This window comes from Protomyctophum bolini, assembly GCF_963924005.1.
Source record: "Protomyctophum bolini genome assembly, chromosome: 22".
NCBI classification, from domain to species: Eukaryota; Metazoa; Chordata; class Actinopteri; order Myctophiformes; family Myctophidae; genus Protomyctophum; species Protomyctophum bolini.
The window spans coordinates 21,026,681-21,047,865 of NC_137883.1; the positions used below are offsets into that span (position 1 = coordinate 21,026,681).

General features: G+C 41.1%; 1 protein-coding gene across 1 annotated transcript; it reads right to left on the bottom strand.

The window, feature by feature from the left end:
* Positions 1 to 1,837: 1,837 nt before the first annotated feature.
* On the bottom strand, positions 1,838 to 2,209 carry LOC308309695 (DNA-directed RNA polymerase II subunit RPB9-like; the record flags this gene model as incomplete). Its single annotated transcript, XM_080755607.1, has 1 exon — positions 1,838 to 2,209. The coding sequence occupies one exon, from the start codon at positions 2,207 to 2,209 to the stop codon at positions 1,838 to 1,840; it is 372 nt and encodes a 123-aa protein (XP_080611733.1).
* Between the last annotated feature and the right edge of the window lie 18,976 nt (positions 2,210 to 21,185).

Consider the following 21,185-nt stretch of genomic DNA (forward strand, 5'->3'; position numbering starts at 1 on the left):
CTGGCTTTTGATGGTGACATAAGGATAGGTTTCAGCACATTCGTACGAGCACGACCACAGTACTTGCGCACTCTGCTTGAGCAAGTAATAAGAACTAGAAATGCACTCTGTCGAGGTGGCAACTTGCGCCTTGCACACAAGTTGGCCATAAATGGCCTACTTGTAGCAAGTACTGCTACTAATTAATGTCTACTATTACAACTGCTGTTCTAAATCCTTTAGACCCGTTATTGAACTTATGCCAACCTTGAAACGTACCATAATTACCGGTACGTCACCATCAACAGCCAATAAGGGACCACCATTCTTACCCTGATATACTACATACCTAGTCGATCACCAAACGTACCTTAGTTACGTCATCAGCCAATCCCTAATTGGCCGATGGACAACCGCCGATTACAGTACTTGCTCGCTCTGCTTGTGCAAGTATTAACGCAATACAAGTATTTTTATTGGACCCCAAAGTCCTTTTCTCCAGGGGGAAAAATATATATTTTAGGATCATTTGATGCAATTACTAGAATGATAGAATGTTGAAAAGCAGATACATTTACTGTACTGCTTCACCGGTCATTGCTTGCACAACTGTACATTATGAACAATAATGCTGTTTTCACCGGAGCATCTTTTTTTGATCAGCACTCCAAGGAGAAAGCTCCAAGACTAGCTAATCATCCCTACTTCATTGATTTAGCTTCCTGCCTGAAAACTTTATGGCGCATCTACCGCACTTGATAATAAGCTGATGCTGATGTGTGCACTGCTGATGCATGTGTATATGCCTCACTGGCAGATGTTGTGTTTGTCCTATGTCGTTTATCCATTAGCTATCAGTAATGGTTTAGCTTCATGACAGGAAACGTTATTGAACAAACTCCCCGTAGAGAAAATGTAGGTTCCGTTTTTACCTGCCTTGGAGTGCATGCCCGATTCTGAATTGGTTATCCTGGTCCCTTACATTACAAGAATATACTCCGAATGGGACATGCACATCTGCCAACATGCTCACTTAAAGATGGAGTGCCACGATTATTTTCCACCCTAAAGCATGATCATCAGGTATTATTATAATATAAGGAGGAACAACGTTTTCCAAAAAGCGTACAGTATTTGTTAAAATCTTGTTTTTATGTGGACACGCCCACAAACACAGTAATACAAAGATGTCACATCCTATTTATTATTTATTTCATGGTATGTATAGCCGCTACATACCATGGAATAAATCAATGTAGAGGAGTTTACTTTAACCTTTAAAAAACGTCAAAAAAAGATTGGCTGTTTTCAACCAAGATATTTGGTGTAGAGGGAATAGGGTGGGCCAAGGACAGAACCTCAGTGTTGACAGTTTTAAGATGGTTTGTCCTCATCATCTACAGTCATCTCAAGCCATACATCTCACAGCTCACCAGTACTTTTGGGGCCCAGCATCGTACATTCCACGTAGGTGGGGAACCCCAGTGATTGATGTGTTAGCACAGGGTTGCTGACAGCAAGGGAGTCTAAGGACTGTGGCTTGATGGTTGTTGGTCGATGTTTAGTACTGCTCGCAGCCTTCTGATGCATCTCCCATCTTTTGTCAGGCAGGCATCAGGGTCCAGCATTCGGGGCCATAGGAGATCAGACAGAGAACATGGAGAGAACCTCAAAGGGGTGTCATCTCTTCTAGAGGTCACCGGGGTCAACTTTATCCAGCACAAGGTTACTGTGCTGAATACATGTTCATCAGCCCATAGCTCTCCCTGAAATGGTTTATCGCCAAAGGAGAACAATATGATGCCCCTTAACTCTCTGGACACTTTATTTAAATGTTAACATATTTAACCAGGCATGTCTAGTGTGTCCACCTGTGTCCACAGTGAGGGGCAGTGCAGACATAGTACAGTCTCATTGCATCCTCAGCCTGAGATTGGAAGAACACTGCCTCCTTGTGGCCACATCTGGGACAGGGATGGTCCTGTGTCTTTGGTAGCGTTGGATCGTGAGCTACATTGGCAATGATTTGGGTGAGCTCATTGACCTCATGGGTGATCTTATTGACATAGATGCAGCTGTTGTCTGCCTTTTGATGGTAGTGACAGATCCTGCATGCATAGAGCAGGATACGATTGTCCTTGTCTTCTTTGGGATACAACATGTTGTTGCATTCTTTACAAAACCGGATACCCACGAATCCTGGTTCATTTGTTCCGCTGTCCAAATCCATTGGAATAAGAGACCAGGAGAACAATCCTAACACATGCAATAACTGTATTAATACTCAGATTGACACACTGCCCTGTGCAATATCTTAGAACACCAGTCAGACCCACTGTAGATTAAAATGGTTTGTCGGTCCAAGGTTCATATGAAGGTGTGAAGAAAGAAAATGACTTTAAATCACGTTTTAGATGGTTGTGATGACAACATTGTGATGTCATTCCATGATGATGTGGAATACCCAATGATATTACCAAAACGTATATTTTATATGCTCTTTTTATTATCCTTTCTATTCATTCATCAAATCTGTGTCCGTGTTTCTCTCTGTGGCTGGCTTAAAGCGTCCGTGCAGTTTTCGGTTCCCGAGAACCGAAAAATCACACATTTTTGTTTTTTTGTTTTTCACTAATTTGTGGGTCCGCAGAGGCCAAACACATTCTTTGTTTTCGGGAGAGAATAGGCATCGGCTTCCATGATTGGCCAACCAAAACCGCTATTTAATTTTACATTTGTAATGGATGGAAGTCGATGGACGCAGTCTGGTCGGACTAAAACTGTGGTCAAATATGGAGTCATACATCATAGGCAAGTCATACGTGACTGATGTCAGCCCGAGATCCATGTGGTAGGTTCTGGGTATCCTTGTACCAAGTCTCTCGGTTAAAACATTCTAGTAGTACAGTAAGTGCAACATTACCCCTTCTCCACATTAAAATGCCAGACCAAGAACTATACACAAACCCTCAAGTGTCTGGGTGTTTTAGGCAGTGTGGTCTCTGACCTTGTGCGTCACTGTCTGGATTTTGGTTTTATTAAACCAATCTTTTCTTTTCCCTGGAGATGTCTAATAGACAAATAATGGCCACTTATAGACATTGTCTATAAGTGGCCATTCATCTTCATGTCCTTTCAGCAGGACCTTCAGCAGAGCTGTGAAGCTGCCCAGCGTCTTGGCAGCAGTCTCGCAGGCTTGGCTGATGTATGGCTCCACGCACTCCTTGACCGCGACTATGTTCCGACAGGTGTGGGACCTAAGCTCGTCCAGGTAAGTGGCCATAGTTGTGTGGTAAGGCTCTAGGCACTCCTTGACCATGTCAATGTTCTGGGAGGTGCGGGACCCGCGTTCGCCCAGGTACGTGACCATAGTGTTGTGGAACGTCTCACAGGCATTGTTCAGGTGATTCCTTAGCTTGTGGATGTGGTTGGTGACGTTGTTCTGATCCAGCATGGACATGAGCTCACCCAGGTACTTCAATCCAGGGTGAACGTACAGCGGCACTCCATGGGCCTTACTGTAGAGTTTAGGCACATTCTGATTTGGAGTGGCGTCAGCATCATTGCAGCCGGAGGGAGCACTGCAGCCAATAACTACTACCATAGTGAGGATCAGGGTGAAGCTCAGGGCAACAACCTTCTTTGTTATTTGAAACATACTGTAGAACCCCTTGAGCAGCTATGTTTCCTCTGAGCTTTACGATCAGACACCAAGTTATCTTATAGCGTCCCAGATGATGTGTTACAGGAATATACCATGACGTCAGTCGTTTCCATATTTGGACAAGTATGTGGTTTAACTTCCATTACAAAATTCAGGTGAAAATAATATTAAACAAAAAAAGGCGCTATCCCCTCCTATGTCCAACTTTGAGGGTTTGTGTAAACATAGCCTGGCCCAGCCAGCGTGCTTTCTGGTCTAGAGGGGCTGGCACGCATGGAGCAAGCGCCGGAGAGAAATATCGGTTCACCGCTCAGAGTGAACCAATTGACATGCAATTGGCAATGAGTGGCCAGCTTTGAGCGTGTGTGTAAACACAAACATTGCGTAAAGAGTCAAGACAAACACTGACGACGAAGGTGAGGACGCAAAATCTATTGGCCGGAATGAGATGATGGGAGACGTGTCATTGGGGTTACCGTTGTATATGTTGCTTGTAGAGAGATGTCAGACATTACGCAGTACTTAGGAGGAGAGATTGGCCGGAATGAGATGATGTGTGATGATGTACGATGGTAAGAGTGCCCCTCACTTCACACGGGTGGGATTTTTTTAGTAATTATTATTATTACTGCTTGCAGCTATACAATTGTTAGGCGGCCCTACAGGAAAATATATTATGTTTGTCATGTTATCCACTTCTCTTTTCTAAACTTAAATTACAGTGTAACATAAGATACACAATGGTGTCAAGAGACATGGGTCTCAATCTCGACAAGCCAGTGTAAATCATCAGTGACTTACATTTCTGAGCGTGCACATCACTGAGGAACTCACTGCCTGACTGCATCACTGCCTGGTATGGGAACTTTAATGACCTTAATCAAAGTTCAATACAAAGGGTTGCGTGTACAGCGGAACAAAATCAGTGGAAGTGACCTTCCCTCCATCCATGACCATCAATGAAGGCTGTGTCCGTAGAATCATGAAAGATCGCAGTGCTCTCAGGTTGTTCAGTTCTGTGCTCCGGGATGACTCATACTGACCATCCGACTGAAAAGCCAGGTTGTCGTGAGAATCTGAACAATGGATGAGGAAGTAGAGGTCACCGGGAAGGGACATGGAGGGGAAAACACTTCACATCCCCATCTCTTGAAATGTGCATTTGAAGTGACCAAGCACCTTCTAGACTCGGTAAGGGAGATAATCTCAGGTCAGCTCCGGCATTAATTAAGCCCTGCTTGCATAACAAGTTGCAGCTACTTGTTGCTATCGCTTCTTTCTTTTGGAAGAAATTAACAGGGTTTTTTTAATGCATATTTGTTTTTGCTTTATTGCCCTGCTTTTTTAATTTTCACTTCTGAAGCCCAGTTTTATATTTGACAGCAGGTAGATACACTGTCAGAACACAGAGGAGGTTGGAAATGAAAGGGGTTATGTGATGCAAAGTAGGCTATTCCCAATTTCAAAACAAACAAACGGTGGCAGAATCGAGGTCAATATACCATGTCAAGTTGTCAACGTGTAATGAGGGCTCTGCGCTCTGTGATAGAGCTATGACATGTTTAGAGGCTACACTCTTGCAATTTGGAAAAATCTAAGCACCCAAAAAACATAGAAAGAGCTTCCGAATGACTCAATCAATAAGATTATCATTGCTGCATCTACAGTATATGTTATAGTTATACTATTTTTTGTGTGTGTGTGCGTGTGCGTGTGCGTGTGTGTGTGTGTGTGCGTGTGTGTATTGTTGTGTGATTACTAAGCAAAGGATGACCTTCAATGAACAAAAACAAAAAGGAAGTTCAGTTTACAATTATTGGAAATCCTCTTCTCCATTATGTGTGCTTTCTCTACATGCTTTCTCACACTTGAGCCAGGGAATGGATTCCATGTCCCAGTGAATATATACTTTAAGAGAAGCAATCAGACAATGGCTTAGTTAATTGAAAAGGTGTTGGCTCTCCTTGACTGGTTTATGACCTACTGCAGCCAGGCCTGCCAAAAGCTGGCAGATTCCATTGTGAGTCTGTGAGACATAATGTAGTCTATTGTGTTGAAGGCAAGAATTGTTAACCTTTAACCGAAACACTAAATGCTACCAACTTTTTGAAGTGACAACACGATTGATTGATTGCTTGCTTTATTAGCCGGGTTGTTAACAGTAGGTAGTACAGTCAATGGATATGCTAAAAGGATAGCACAAAAAGCCCCAGGGGGCTTGTTTCCATTGTGGTCCATATACAAAAATATAGTTTTAAAATCAGGCAGGCTTTCAGAAAGCTCTTTAGTGAGGACTTGAAGCAGTCGGCAGTACTTGCACGCTCTGCTTGCGCTCAAGTAGGCCATGTAGGCTACTTGTGTGCAACATGCAAGTTGGCACCTCGACAGAGTGCATTTCTAGTTATGTCTGTGTCCCTTTTATGCCCATACTGTATATGGAGTTATTTGTCAGTCATGCCCAAATATGCAGTCTATGCAGACTGTCATGCAGACTGTCAGGCCAGCTCCATATATGGAGATCTAGGGGTGATCAGGTATGATCATTTGGCTAATTTGGATCCTGTCCGGAGCCTGGGCAGGGGCCCTGTCAAGAGCCTCTAGACCTAGAGTGGTGCCCGTTGGGCACTGGCCTACTTGGAACGATGTAAGTTGGAAGTGGATGAGCCACCATAGATATTATGTCTGTGTCCCTTTTATGCCCATATATGGAGTTATCAGGTCAGGTCCAGAGCCTGGGCAGAGGCTTTTGTGCTGGTTAAGGATGTGTGTCCGACCGACTCAGCACCGGGCACTGTCCGTGGATGGTTCATAACAAAAATGTTTGGAGATACAGTACAGTAATTATGCCTAATGCAATATGGCCAAGGGAAAAAAGAAGGACCAAGACATTTTAAAATAAATTCCAAGATTTTTTGTGCTATTTGAGGGAACATAGAAGACAAACTTGGCCTTCTTCTGCTGAGCGTTAGGGCATCATGGGTGAGAGAGAATATTAATGGAGGCGGGAGAGCTCTGTGGCTTTTTAAATCCCCCAGCCTAATGGACTGTATTGACCACATTAATAAAACAGGATATGTGTTTCTAATGTCCTCTCTGCGGTGCATTAGGTTTTGCTCGGGCCGGGGACATTTGTTTGCCTGGACGGCAGGCAGGGTGCACAGGCAAGGATGTGGGCCTGAAACTCATTTGATTTCTACCACAACTATCCCTGTGACTACTGGAGAATGACCTAAGTATCTCTCAGTCTGCCTGTGGTGTGGAAACTGGAAGATTTCACATTAACCCTGCAACATAGGCCATTTAAATGTTCTGAAATAAAAGCACATTTGTGTGGCAATTTATGCATTCTGAAGTACACTTTTATGAATTATACAAAGTTGATAGGCTTGCTTACCAACTCTACAGGAAGAGACTTCCTTTTTATATAAAATAAAAAGTGAAACACATATTAGATCTAGAAGCTCACAAACTCGTAGATCTTCTATTCGCTATTTGTTGTTGACTTTTTTGAAAAGTGGTTAAATAAAGTGGTAAAATACAGTATAGGAAAGAGGTTAACACGAAGAGTAATGACATATTGATATTGACTTGGCTGTACAGTATACGTACTGTACAATGGGGACATTCAATGACAGATTTATTTATTGCACATCTAGGGTGTAGTTGTATAGCCTACCGCTTCTGTAGAAACTAGAAAAAATATGATATAATTATTATATTAAAGGAGAGTTCCGAAAGGAAGCATGAGTTCAAGTCCGTTGCGCTCCCCTTGTCCCCCATATATGGGGACTAGGTTGGTGGAGGGTGTGTAGAGCCCAGGATCACATTAGATATCACAGGGGTGAAAAATGGGTTACAAAATCGTGGGATAAAAAATATATATTAAAGAATAAATAAAGGAGAGTTCCGGACAACGCTTTTTTTACTGAATTCTGATGATAATGTATGAAACCATGTTAGTGGCGCGGGGAAAAAAACAATATATATATATATATATATTGTAGCGGCTCGCTACTAGCCTGGCTAATGAGCCAGACTCAAATCACACTTGCCAACGGCTGATTCGGTCTGGCTTATTAGCCAGGCTAGCTCGCTACGGCTTGGAGCCAAATAGTGACTTCCGGGTCTGGGAAGGGAAGTGACGTTCCCGTTTATGTGCTTGGAGGGAATCTGTGTGTTGGTGTGTGTTCTCAGAGTGACGGTGAATTTCAATTGATTGCAAAGCCACAGTGTTTAATTATTAATAAAGTCGGAGCCTTGGAATCTGTACTACGTCTCTGCCTCCAGTTCCTGGAATCACTACTAGATATAGATATAGATAGATGCAAATATGTTTTGCTGTCAGATGGAAACCTTTTATGTCCAAAACCCATTACTCTTTATGAAATGGAAATAGAACGTGTGTTCCAAATCAGCGCCGACGCTACATATACACGCACTACCTAATCTATAGACGCACTGCGAGTAGGGCAAAATGTGGCAAAATGTGCCAAGCCGACCCTCATAATAAAAATACATCTCTGTTGGCTCTGCAGCGTAATAACGACCACCTGCCGTGTGTGCGTTCTCGCACCAAATGGATCCAATGTAGTTCATTGATTAAATAATTATAAATGTATGCAACCCACAGAAAGACCTGGTATGACACCTCACAGGTTCTGGCGTGAGTCTCCTCCTCCAGACTGAGGTCTTTGATGTTGCTCAGATGCATCCAGAGAAAAACAAACAAGCTCCATTGCAAATCTGACAGCAGTCGAGCCACATTCGTGTCCCCGTCTTGTTTTGACAGTGTCATCCCGATACAGCAAGTTACCAGCCATTATTAACAAGCTATTTGCACATCGGTACAAATTAAGACATGACATATTGTTATGCTGTTACAACATCTAAAAGCCTGCCTGGGGACTAATTGTATTGAGCAAACATGTATTTTAACCAATGTAAATATGTAAACATCTAGAGTGGTTTGAGTTGGTCTCGTCCTGCTATTCCATGCGAAATAACAATCAGTTATTTAGTATAAGTTCAACCATAACATTGTATGTCTGAGTTATAAAATAACTAAAAGAAATAAAGGTCCTATACCTGCGTCAGTATTATCCAAATTATATTGCAGACCAAAAGGAAACCCCAAAATGGTTGCTTTTGAAAATAAATTGCAAAATCTTTATCTGACAATTGAACAATCAAGATTTCAAAATACAAATGTGAATGTTCAAACTCCGATTTTCCCACAACGCAAAGTTCTTTTAAATGTCTCTAATGAGTAAAGTATCAAAATGTAATCCAAATGTAATCAAAAAATTGTATAAAGAAAGAATCCATAAAGTCAGCAAATGAAAAGGCAATGCATTGCTCAAAAAGGGGAAAAAGTATATTCCTCACCCAAACTTCAAGTCAGGAGGCCACAGCGTGTTCCTTTGTCCAAAAGCTCTGAACAGCTCCCCCTATGAGTAAACCGTCAACAGAAAATGAATGACCATCTTCAGCTACACAAAACAAAACATTTTTCTGTATACTACATTTTGGGGGTAATTATTGAACCATATTTTAACCACTACAGTAGGCTATATTCCCTTGTTATCATTCATATCATTTAATTTTCTTTAAATGTTCATACCAGGACATGAAATACATTTCTTCACACATTAATGTGGCAGTGTCACAACATTTAGACTGTGTTGGGTAGGACACGAACTGTATGTCAATGTCATTTGACATGGTCAATGTTAGTTAAGCATACTGCACAAACCAGTGTGGGCATCAGCTGCGCTGTCATCTTTATTGTAGTTCGACAACATGTATGGATTGTAGCTGTAAGGCTGTGCATGGCATACTCTGAGTAAACGTCTTTTAGCTTCTTGAACCAATCACATGTAAGGATGGTGTGTGAGTGCATGTTGCATTCAGTTCCTTTTCACCCTTGAGCATGCAGGCATCATAGACCAGAGATTTATGGCTTTGCTAATTAAAATTTGCAACCCTGGCAGTGCCTCTGGCAGCCGTTATCTTCCAGCAGGATTTTGATTAACTGGAGCTGAATGCACTATTATCTGGAGGTACTGTTTGGGGCTTATAAACATCAGCTCCTTAATTAAAAAGAATAATGCAGAGCATGTTATATCTAAAGCGATCTGCATCTTGCTTACCTGTCAGGGTGAAAATGCACATGTCAAATACCTGTTCACTTTAGTACTAAAATTGTATGAATAAAAACAAAGGTAAATTGTTTCAACTTATGCCATGCTTAATTCTTCATTTTACTCCAGGTCTAGTGTAATGAATGAATTGTAGCGCTTTTCTAAAAATAGTTACAAAGTGCTTTACAGACATGTTTTTTTTTTTTTTAAGAAATTACCAAGGAAATAGACATATCTTGATGTACAGTAGTACAAGTATAAGTTATGTCCTTGTTGCTATAGTGTTTTAATTACAATACATTTTTCCTGCAGAAATCGGCCTCATGGTGGCACTATAACTGGGAGATGTGGAAAATGCAGGGAAAATGTTTTGCCATGACCTGAGTGCCCATACAAAGTTGTACACAGATCGATGCAGTTATAGGTAAAAACAGGAATTGGCCTGTTATAGCACCACCGTGAGGCTGACTTGGAAAACAATTAAGTGGCATGTCGTCATCTGCCTAGTGGAAATGTGCATGTATAATTTCACGGAAATTGCACACTATGTTTGTGATTTGTGCAATCATGCAAGTTTTGGAAGCCAATCTTAGGCCAATCAGGATGGAATATGGGGAATTGTGCAGAACCGTTGATCACATGCATGACTATGGAGATAGTGTATACCAAATTGCCGGATGTATGGATAAAATGTGCACGAGTAATCTACAGAAATGTATTTTGCCAAAGTCAGCCTCTTGGTGGCGCTATGACAAGCCGTTGTGGAATATTTGGGGCAGAGGTTCGTCATTGGCATCCAGGGAGTGTGTGTGCACAGTTTGGCATGGATGGGGCCAACGGTATTTTACTTTATTGTCTGCTAAATAGAAATCAGAAAAAATGTGTCAGATAAAACATAGGTGCACCATGACAAAATATCCTATGCTCTTTAATCATCCAAATTCATATTTACAAAGTTGATCACACACACAAAGGAATTGAATTCACTCTTGATTGTTTGTTCTGATTGATTATGAACTAAACACCAAGCACTTTTGGTACCAATTTCCTTTTTTTTTGAAAAAAATGTATTTAAAGAATTAGAAAACTTCTAAAAATAAATGTTTATAAATGTAACAAAAGCTCAAACCAGCAAGTTTTTCTATCAAACTTGTTTGATGTGGTGGTTTTTTCTATTGATCATTGTGTCATTTGTATTATTTGATCATTTGTAACAATTACGTGACCCACAACACCATATAAGGGATATTGTCACTTGATTATTGTCACCTGATGAAGGCCAGCTATGGCCGAAGCGTCATGTCAGTGTCTGTCTGTGTTTTAAAACAATAAAACACTGTGGAGCTGAAACTGTGTGCGGACTTCTCTTTCTTCACACACACAAAGGAGTCATAATGTCATGAAACGCGCACACACACACACACACACACACACACACACACACACACACACACACACACACACACACACACACACACACACACACACACACACACACACACACACACACACACACACACACACACACACACACACACACACACACACACACACACACACACACACACAAAACCTTGTCTTCACTGACACATGCACAAAACAATGGCTTTAAACCTGCATTGCATGTCTGAGACAGAATTCAGGTTTTATACAGCACACTTCAACATGAATGACATTGGAGCACTCTTGCCGTGGCTCAATTTCAGCTTTGCGTTTTATTTCTGCATACAATATAAATGTGGGAGACAGACAGATAGAAATTATAATATTCATTGGAGCTGTTTCACCGACAAGCTAAAAAACAAATATAGAAGTACTCCATAGAGATGTCAGGATGGGGAAATAAATGCAAAGCTCCCATGGAAGTAAGTAGATGAAAGCGGGCGAGGATATAAAGAAAGCTGGCATTTTGAACTGTGACTAAAGATAGAGGAATCAATCGAGGGTAAGGAAATCACTCTGCATCTGGGTACTCTACGATCTCAACTCTATCAGACCGTAGATGCTGCATAATTAATATAGCTTGTGAAGAGATTGACTTTCGAGTCATCCTTCTATAGTTTGATATGTGATTGTTGTACCAAGTTTCCTTTTTGTTACGCTAGCCTCTTCATAGGTTATTTTCAAAGTCATCTGAGCTAATTTTCTACATGCCTTTCATAGTAGTATTTATTTTAGCATTTTCGAATAAATCATAGTACATGCAGCCAGGTAATCCATTATATCATGAATGCAGCATACATATAGAGAGATATAGATTTTGCTGGGAAATAACATCCCATATTGAATCTTTCAAATGATTAAAGTGATGAGGTTGATTAAGAGTAATGTGTCCACTGTCCAAGTGTCCATGTATGGCAAAGAACTCTAATCAATATTCATGACAATTCTTAGAAATAAGGCAAGTCACTCATTCTAATAACCAAGAGAGACAGAATTCAGCCGGGATTAATACACGATGTGTAATGGATAATTTATCTTCAAAAGACAGAAAATGCTAATAATCTGTGAGATGGGGCAGCACGAGTTCTATAATTAATCTGCAATGAGATAAATAAAACATTCAATAGTCTATGGGTCTGGTTTGAAATACGTTGCATTAGTATTGAAGCCTCTCTTTGAAGGTCAAGCTTTCTCAAGCTTTGAAGAGATTCTTTACTGTGATCAGAATGGGCCTTTTATAGGGTATGTTAATGTTGGAGGTGACCTGGCCCTATTTCTTCAAAATAGGATGAAATTGGTTAAAGAAAACATTGTCTATTGACATGTGCCCTTTTCACTACTCCCGATCGGTCATGGCCATTGGCCATAAAGTATAACTGTTTTTTTTTGTATGTTTAAAATGAGGTCAGGATGAAATTGGTTAAAAAAAAACCAGTGTCTATTGCTACGCTATGGACATTTCACTACTCCCATTCTGTGGTGGCCATACAGTATAACTGTTTCAGGAGCGCTTCCATTTTTCAAATCATATCAGGATTTCCAGCCATGTGTTCCTCAGGAGCAGAGCATTAAGCCAGCTGTGATACTTCAGGTAATGTTGTTTTGTTCCGCCACCGGCCTCAAAATAATTTGACATCTCTGAGCTGCACCTCCCTCTCCTGGTCTGAAAACCTTGTTACCTTTCATTATAAAGCTCTCATGAATCCAGCCCATTGATGTAGTTTAGGGATTCTGGGAGGAGATGGGGCGAATTAGCTGAAGAGAAGAATGTGGTATAGGAAGTGCTTGCCTGAATGTACGGCACTGGAGTGAGGCTCAAAACAGCCCCCGGGCTCTGACTCAAAGCCCCTTCCCCTCAATTATATTGATTCAGAAGGCCTTGGTCTTGCCTCTATCTATTGGTATGGTGTTATTCCTCCATTTCTGTATAATTTTGAATCTCCAAAGCAATGTAATAAGTTGGAATGTAGGCCTATATTATATCTGCCCAGGTATATCCCTTTTATCCCACACACATTCACCCTGAGTGACCACTGCAGATATGCAGACTATAGTTGTCTGTTATCTTGGTTTTCCTGTTAGTCTGATGTTAGTTGATTCAGTGTTGTTGTTCATGTCACAGTCAAATGTTTTCTCTATTAATGTCTTGGATTGTCTTGTCTGATTTCATAAGGGCCATCATCATGATAGAGGGTGGGCAAGAAATATAAGCTGAAAGATAATAATGAAGTATGCAGATCAGCAGATGATTACTTTAATTCTAAACTATTAGTTTGGATGTGCAGCTTGGCAATGCACACATTTCTCAAGAAGTGAGATCGTTTGTCTTCACCAGGCTGTGAGGTGATTCGGTGAAGACTATGTTTTTGTGTCTGTCCGTTTGACTGTGCACAGCTAATATTGGACAGCGCTGCATCGATCGGTGTCAGCGTTGCATGCACGCTCACAGTAGGCCAAGGACGATATACACATCACATCTTTCAAATCAACTACTCTTGGTCATCATAGGTTTTACAATACGATTCTTTGGATCACCACACAACTATGCCCATTTCCGCCATTTTGCATTTTCTTATTTCTTCTTCTTTGTAGCCTATCATTCATATTTTTTTATATAAAATTCTGATTGTCTATGATTGCCTTCCAAATGTTGCGGGGTTTGACAAAACAGTCTGATCTAAATCACATATTGGGGCTGTTAAACAACGCAGAGCCAACTACACTCTTAAAGTGTGGTTTCTCTGTTTTTGCTTTGCGGTTTCCCAGCGTTTTGAGCACTCACTATGTGCTTTTCCTTCTCTAGCTTAGAGGAGGAACGTGCGATCTCTTTCGGGTTAGTTGATCAGCACAGGGGTTTAGGTTCCTTCCTTTTTCTTTTTTTCCCCCTTCCCCATTTGTTTTTTGTTAAATATGGTTTTCATTATTATAATGTGTGCCTTTTCACTTTTGAACGATTATGCTTGAGGGTTACGTCGTATCTGGACCTGCTGGACCTGTTGTACCTGATATTTTCTTTCAATATTTTCACTAATTTATCATGGTGTGTCCCAATGTCGGTAACTTAGGCTCAATTCGATTTATTAGTTGGAATATTAAGGGGATCCACCATCCAATTAAACGTACTCGTGTATTTACGCATTTGAAATCTATGGGTGCAGAAATCATGTTTTTACAAGAGACCCATCTCCGTACAAGTGATGCATCTAAACTTGAAAGAGGTTGGATCGGACAGATTTTTTGTTCTAAATATGATGATAGATCTAGAGGTGCAGCCATACTGATTAAGAAGGGGGTCCCTTTTGTCCCCACTTCAGTGTTTTCTGACAACAATGGCAGATACGTAATAGTTTCTGGAAGTCTTTTTGGCTCACAGGTGGTGTTGGCTAATGTTTACGGACCTAATTGGGACAATCCACAGTTTTTCTCTCGTTTTATAGCAAAGCTACCAGATCTCCACACACATTATCTGATCCAAGCTGGGGACTGGAACCTTGTTCAACATCCAGACTTAGATAGATCCAGACCTAGGCCCGGCAGTACAATTTCCAAATCCGGTAAGGTTGTTTTATCATTTATGGACTCCTATAAACTTTCAGATCCTTGGAGGAGGGCTAATCCAACAGCTAAACAATACTCATTTTTTTCCCCCGTTCACCATTCGTTCAGCAGAATCGACTTCTTTCTCCTCGATAGTGGCTCTCTCCCATTTGTTACAAATTGCCAATATCACAGTATAGTAATATCTGATCATAGCCCAGTCCAACTGGATATGTGTTTCCCCAACAGTGTAGCGCCTCAGCGAACCTGGCGTCTAAACCCTCTATTACTAACCAGTGATAAATTCATAAAATTAATGAATGGCCATATTGATACTTATCTAACTACTAATTCTACCCCAGGAATGTCTTCTACTGTTATTTGGGAATCCCTTAAAGCCTACTTAAGAGGACAAATTATTTCTTATTCAGCTTTTGATAAGAAGATACGTACCAAACGTATTACAGAACTGTCCACTCTAATAGCTGAATTAGACAAAAAATACTCTGTTGACCCTGATCCTGAATTATATAAAGAACGTCTACTCCTGCAATTGGAATTTGATAACTTATCGATAAAACATACTGAACAGCTTCTATTTAAATCTAGGCAAATGTTTTACGAGCATGGTGATAAATCGGGTAAACTCCTAGCCCACCAAATTAAGCAGGCAGCGGCGGGCAGAGCTATTCCAGAGATACGTGTAGCACCGGGTGAGACCTCCACAAATCCTAAAATCATTAATGATCAGTTCAGACAGTTTTATAGTAATCTTTATACATCAGAGTCCAATGTTGATACTTCAGAAATTAATGCTTTTCTTGACGAAATTAACATTCCAGTAATTGGCCCAGCAGCCCAGGCTAGTACTGGGGCTGCCATATCATTGGAGGAAATCGCTCAAGCTATTACTTCTATGCACAGCGGCAAGGCAGCGGGGCCTGATGGTTTTCCTATAGAATTTTACAAAGCCTTCTCCGCAAAATTGACCCCCATCCTAGGTTCAGTATACAAAGAAGCATTTATAGCCAAGAGGTTGCCGGAGACAATGACACAAGCAACTATTGCAGTTTTACTTAAAAAGGGTAGAGATCCTCTAGACTGTGGTGCATATCGGCCTATAAGTATTCTTTGTTGTGATTATAAAATCCTCACCAAGATCCTCTCCCATCGGCTTGATGCAGTAATTCCCAAGGTTATCGCACCATGTCAAACGGGTTTTGTGCCCGGTAGACAGTCTTTTTATAATATGCGTCGACTGTTCAACATACTCTACTCCTCTCAGTCGGCCCAGTGGCCGGAGGCGGTACTGTCGCTCGATGCGGAAAAGGCTTTTGACCGAATTGAGTGGAGGTACCTACTAACGGTCTTAGAGAGGTTTGGATTTGGCCCATCATTTATCAAGTGGATCACACTTCTTTATACAGCTCCTAAAGCTGCAGTACTGACAAATTCTATATGCTCAGATTACTTCCAGCTCCAGCGTTCGGTCCGCCAAGGTTGTAGTCTTTCACCATATTTATTCGATATCGCTATTGAACCTTTAGCTATAGCTCTTAGAGAAGATGACAGAATAGCTGGCATTGAGAGGGGGGGCTCCGTACACAAGGCCTCGCTTTACGCGGACGACCTGCTCATATATATTTCAAATCCACTTGAATCCATCCCTCCGCTCATAGACATACTCAATCACTTTGGCAGGCTTTCAGGCTATAAATTGAATTTTTCTAAAAGTCTTTTTTTCCCAATTAACCACCTGGCCTTAGATCTTGACTATACCAACCTCCCATTCAAGCTGGAACTTCATTCCTTTACCTACTTGGGAATCTCCGTTACTCGTTCCTATAAGGATCTGTATGAACACAACTTTAAAAAGCTTCTAGACCGCACAAAATTGGATCTCGTGAGATGGGCTTCGTTGCCCGTTTCGTTAGCAGGCAGAGTTAACACAATTAAAATGACTGTCTTGCCCCGTTTTTTGTATCTATTCCAAATGATTCCTTTGTTCTTAACTAAAACCTTCTTCAGGGACCTTAATAGTTGTATTTCTACTTTTATTTGGAATAAAGCCCGTCCGCGTGCCAAAAAAGCTCTTTTGGAATTACCAAGACCATCAGGAGGCCTGGGATTGCCTAATTTTATGTTTTATTACTGGTCGGCAAATATTAAAAAGGTGAGTTATTGGGTTGCGGTCCATGAATACAAACATGGTCCAATTTGGGCCAGTATGGAAACTCTAACTGATCCCGGGATCTCTCTAGTGGCCATGTTGTGCTCCTCACTGCCAAATGGTAATTCCATACGCTCTAGCAATCCAGTAATAAATAGCTCTCTCAGAATATGGCGCCAATTCAGAAAACACTTTGATTTTAATAATACGTGTGGCCATATGCCCGTGACCAACAATCATCTTTTTCCTCCCTCGCGAGAGGACTCGGCTTTTAAAACATGGCACGTCAATGGCTTGATTTTCTTTAGCGACTTATTCATAGATGGCACATTTGCATCCTTTAAAAACCTCCAAGATGACCATGAGCTACCAAATTCTCACTTTTTCAGATACCTCCAAGTTCGAAGTTTTGCTAAGGAACACTTTCCATTTCCAGCTATGCCAGATAAGAGTATAGTAGACACCATACTAGACTGGGACCCATACACCAAAGGTAGCATATCTAATATATATAAGGCTTTACAGGAGATTGGCCCTCCTCTCTTGGATAAAACAAAATCAGCCTGGGAACAGGACCTGAATTTAGAGCTGGAGGAAGAATTGTGGGAACTCTCTTTGAGGCGTATTCATACAACCTCTTTATGTCTTAGACATTGCCTAATTCAATTCAAAATAGTACATCGTTTGCATTTCTCGAGAGAAAAACTATCTAAAATTTATCCTGACATTGACTCTACTTGTATAAGATGTCATCTGGAGCCAGCCTCTGTTGGACATATGTTCTGGGGATGCACTTCCTTGAACCCATTTTGGAATAGTATTTTTGATGCTTTCTCAACCATCTGTCATATGCCAATTGCGCCCAACCCGATAACTGCTATATTTGGAGTTCCTAACGACGATGCACCAATTACTTCTTCCCAAGCCAATTTCATAGCTTTTGCTTCACTCATAGCGAGGAGACTTATTCTCCGCAATTGGAAATCTGATAAACCTCCAACATTTACAAGTTGGGTCAAGGATGTTCTATCCTTTATACCATTGGAGAAGCTCAGATACAACAGGTTCAAATCTCGCCAGAAATTTGTAAAGGCTTGGTCCCCTTTCCTTGAATTCACCCTTTCACTGTCCTCCGACTCACTGTCCTTTGATGATGTGTCCTAAGTGTTTTTCCTACATGTAATTTGGCTCACTGTGTAGCCCCTTAAGCTAGTAAAAGGCAAAATTTTATTTTATTGTAAAAGGCAAAATTTTATTTTATTGTATTTACTTCATTTATTATTTATATCCTTTAATACCTGTTTTTTTTTATTATGTTGTTTTTTGGTTTTTTTTGTTTTTTTTGTTGTGTGTGTGTTGTTGTTGTCTTGCTTTGTGATGGAACCGGGGAGGGTGGGGTATATGTGGGGTTGTTTGTCTACAAAAATTGAAAATCTTATAAATAAAGTTATAAAAAAAAAAAAAAAAAAAAAAAACAACGCAGAGCCAAAAGCGATTTCAATTAATTTCATCCAGTCAACCCCAAATTGGAATCGCATGATGAGGGGCCTCTATACTATAGATCGCACCTCCAAAGGTGCTTTCTTTTCTGCCGATAACGGATGTCACTAATGGCAAAACCTTTTGACATGCATGGAAACTCTATTCCCCCCTGCAGATTCCTTGTGCTCACAGCCAGCTGCAACACATGACTGACAGAGACCTCGGTAGGCCACCCTAGCCTCGCGTGGCCAGCATTCATCTGCCTTTGCCATGTAATTGCATATTGCCCCAGACAGATTAAGTCTGGCCCCTCTCAATTGTGGGAGGACTTCATGGCCGAAGTGAGGAGCCAACCAGATTCGTCTGGAACCAGGCTATAACCATGCAACCAGGGTCCCGTATGCAAATATGGGGCGGGACATTGCAGAAAAAAGTTCAATACATAGGGGGCAGAGACTAATACCCACACAGTGATATTAGTATCGCTATGTGAGGCTAAGGCCGCCCAGCCTGGCAAAGACCTAACCTCCAAAGAACACCCTATTCTAGTATTACTTTCCTTCTACTTTTGACATGATGATTCCTCAGCTTGTATTATCTGTTTGAGTTCACTGAGCCTTGTGTGTATCTGACCCCACAACCCCTCAGCCACGTTCCATATATCCATCATATTGTTCCATTTCCTGTTTGGAGACTAGAGGTGCCCTTAAGATCAAATTTGGCAAGCTTTTTCTGACAATTTCTAACAATTGCCAAGGCAACAGATTGGTTTGCTCGTGGCCCTCTGCAATTGGGCCAGTGCCCCAGACATGCATCTCACCAAGGATGGACCTGCTTCTGTCTTCCTGTTGCGTCCCCTCTGTTATCATCAAATCCCCCCCCCCCCCCCCCCAAAAAACAAAACAAAAACGTAACCTTTTTTTCCTTTTTGCATAATTTGGGGACCCCCCAAAATAATTTGGCACGGGTTGAGAACCCCTGATCTAACTCAACTATAAAAAAAATGACTCAGATTTAAAGTTTGGTTCCGGTGGTGGCCTGGTGGGGAAACTATCTTTGTGTGTTGGGACTTGAAATGCAAAGCTAAGCAAGGTTTGAAAGTTTTCAGCACTTAAGGAAAATTAAGAACTTCTCAGGCCTGTTAGGTAATGTCATAAAGTGGATTATTGTCTCTACACTGGATGAGAAAATCCCATTTAGCCACCTATAGGTTTATAGATTGCAATGGCTGAGGATGTGGACAGAGAGATTCACATTGACATCAAAGTCAAACCCAGTAAGGTCAACTTAAAAAGGGATTGCTAATTTGTAATGGCACATAGTAGACAGAACAGGAGAATTTAAAGAATCACCTAGACACAGGCCTGAGGCCTCTAATGCTTTATTCATTAACTTCCTACTAATAGGCTAAGTATATACATAGTAAAAGTTAATGAATAAAGCATCCAAGGCCTGTGTGTATGTACAGTATGTGTGTACAGTATGTGGCTTTTTTGTTTCGTTTTATATATATTTTTTTTTCTTCTTCTGAACGGCCTTTTTGCAAGATAACCTCTTCCTTCACCAGCTAAACTGTAGGCCTTTTTCTTATTCCAACCAGAGCTTGAGCTCACCAAACAGTTCATCCATGACTGACCTCTCGACAGGAAGAGATTATTGAAATTCCTCTGGGCGTCCTTTCCCTCGAGATGAATTGACTGCTGCTGCCTCCTCTCTGCACAATAAAATGACAAAACTTGAATGACAACATACATTGCATTGATTACAGCTTCAATATTGACAATGACACTATAGTGTCACAGTGTCAATCGTGGAGAAAAAATGAACACAATGCCTGTTCTCCCATTGATGGATGCAATTTCTATGATGAGGCTGTGGAAGATTCTGTCATGACAGGCATCCGCATGACGAAGGGTCTTGAACTGTAGGGCAAGCGCTTTGCATTTGCAGAGGGAATCAAAACAGCAGACTGTATCTGTCCTGACTGAATCCACGCTCTCAGCGGCTCTCAGGCGTTAGGTCTAAATGTGCTGTGTGTACATGCAGGGTATGGTGTTCTACCTTATGTTCATATGGTAAGTTAGAATTGAAGTTAGGCATGCAAAACAAGTCTAGTTTTTATTCGAACACACACACACACACACACACACACACACACACACACACACACACACACACACACACACACACACACACACACACACACACCCCTCAATATTTAAACACATAACTGTACCACGAACACTAGCACTGTAGCACATGCCACTTTGCATATTAAAACTGCAAACACAAACATTATGCACACAGAAATGCACACATACTCAATGTGTTCTATGACATATTTTTCTCTTTACCTTCTACTTACTTAATTGGAACCAACATCTTGTTTTTTATCTAGAAACTAGACCTGTACGTGCCAAAAATCCACCTGTTGGTGGCGCTATAACAGGCCAATGTGAAAAAGGTGGGATATATTGAATTCCTCAGCCTAGTAGGAAAGTCTGTGAAAGATTTCACGTAAATTGCACGCTGCTTTCATGATTTGAGGCTTTTTGTTCAAATCGGGCCAATCCTGCAAACTTTGAAAACCAATGTTAGTCAATTAGGATGGAATATGAAATATCGGACAGGAGCAGTGTATGCCTACCTATACTGGCACTGACACAGAATATTTACAGTTTGTTTATTCCGTCCATGCAAATTAAGCACAAATTAAGCACAACCTATAACGGACATATAACCCAAAACGTTGTTTTAAGTTGAACCAAAA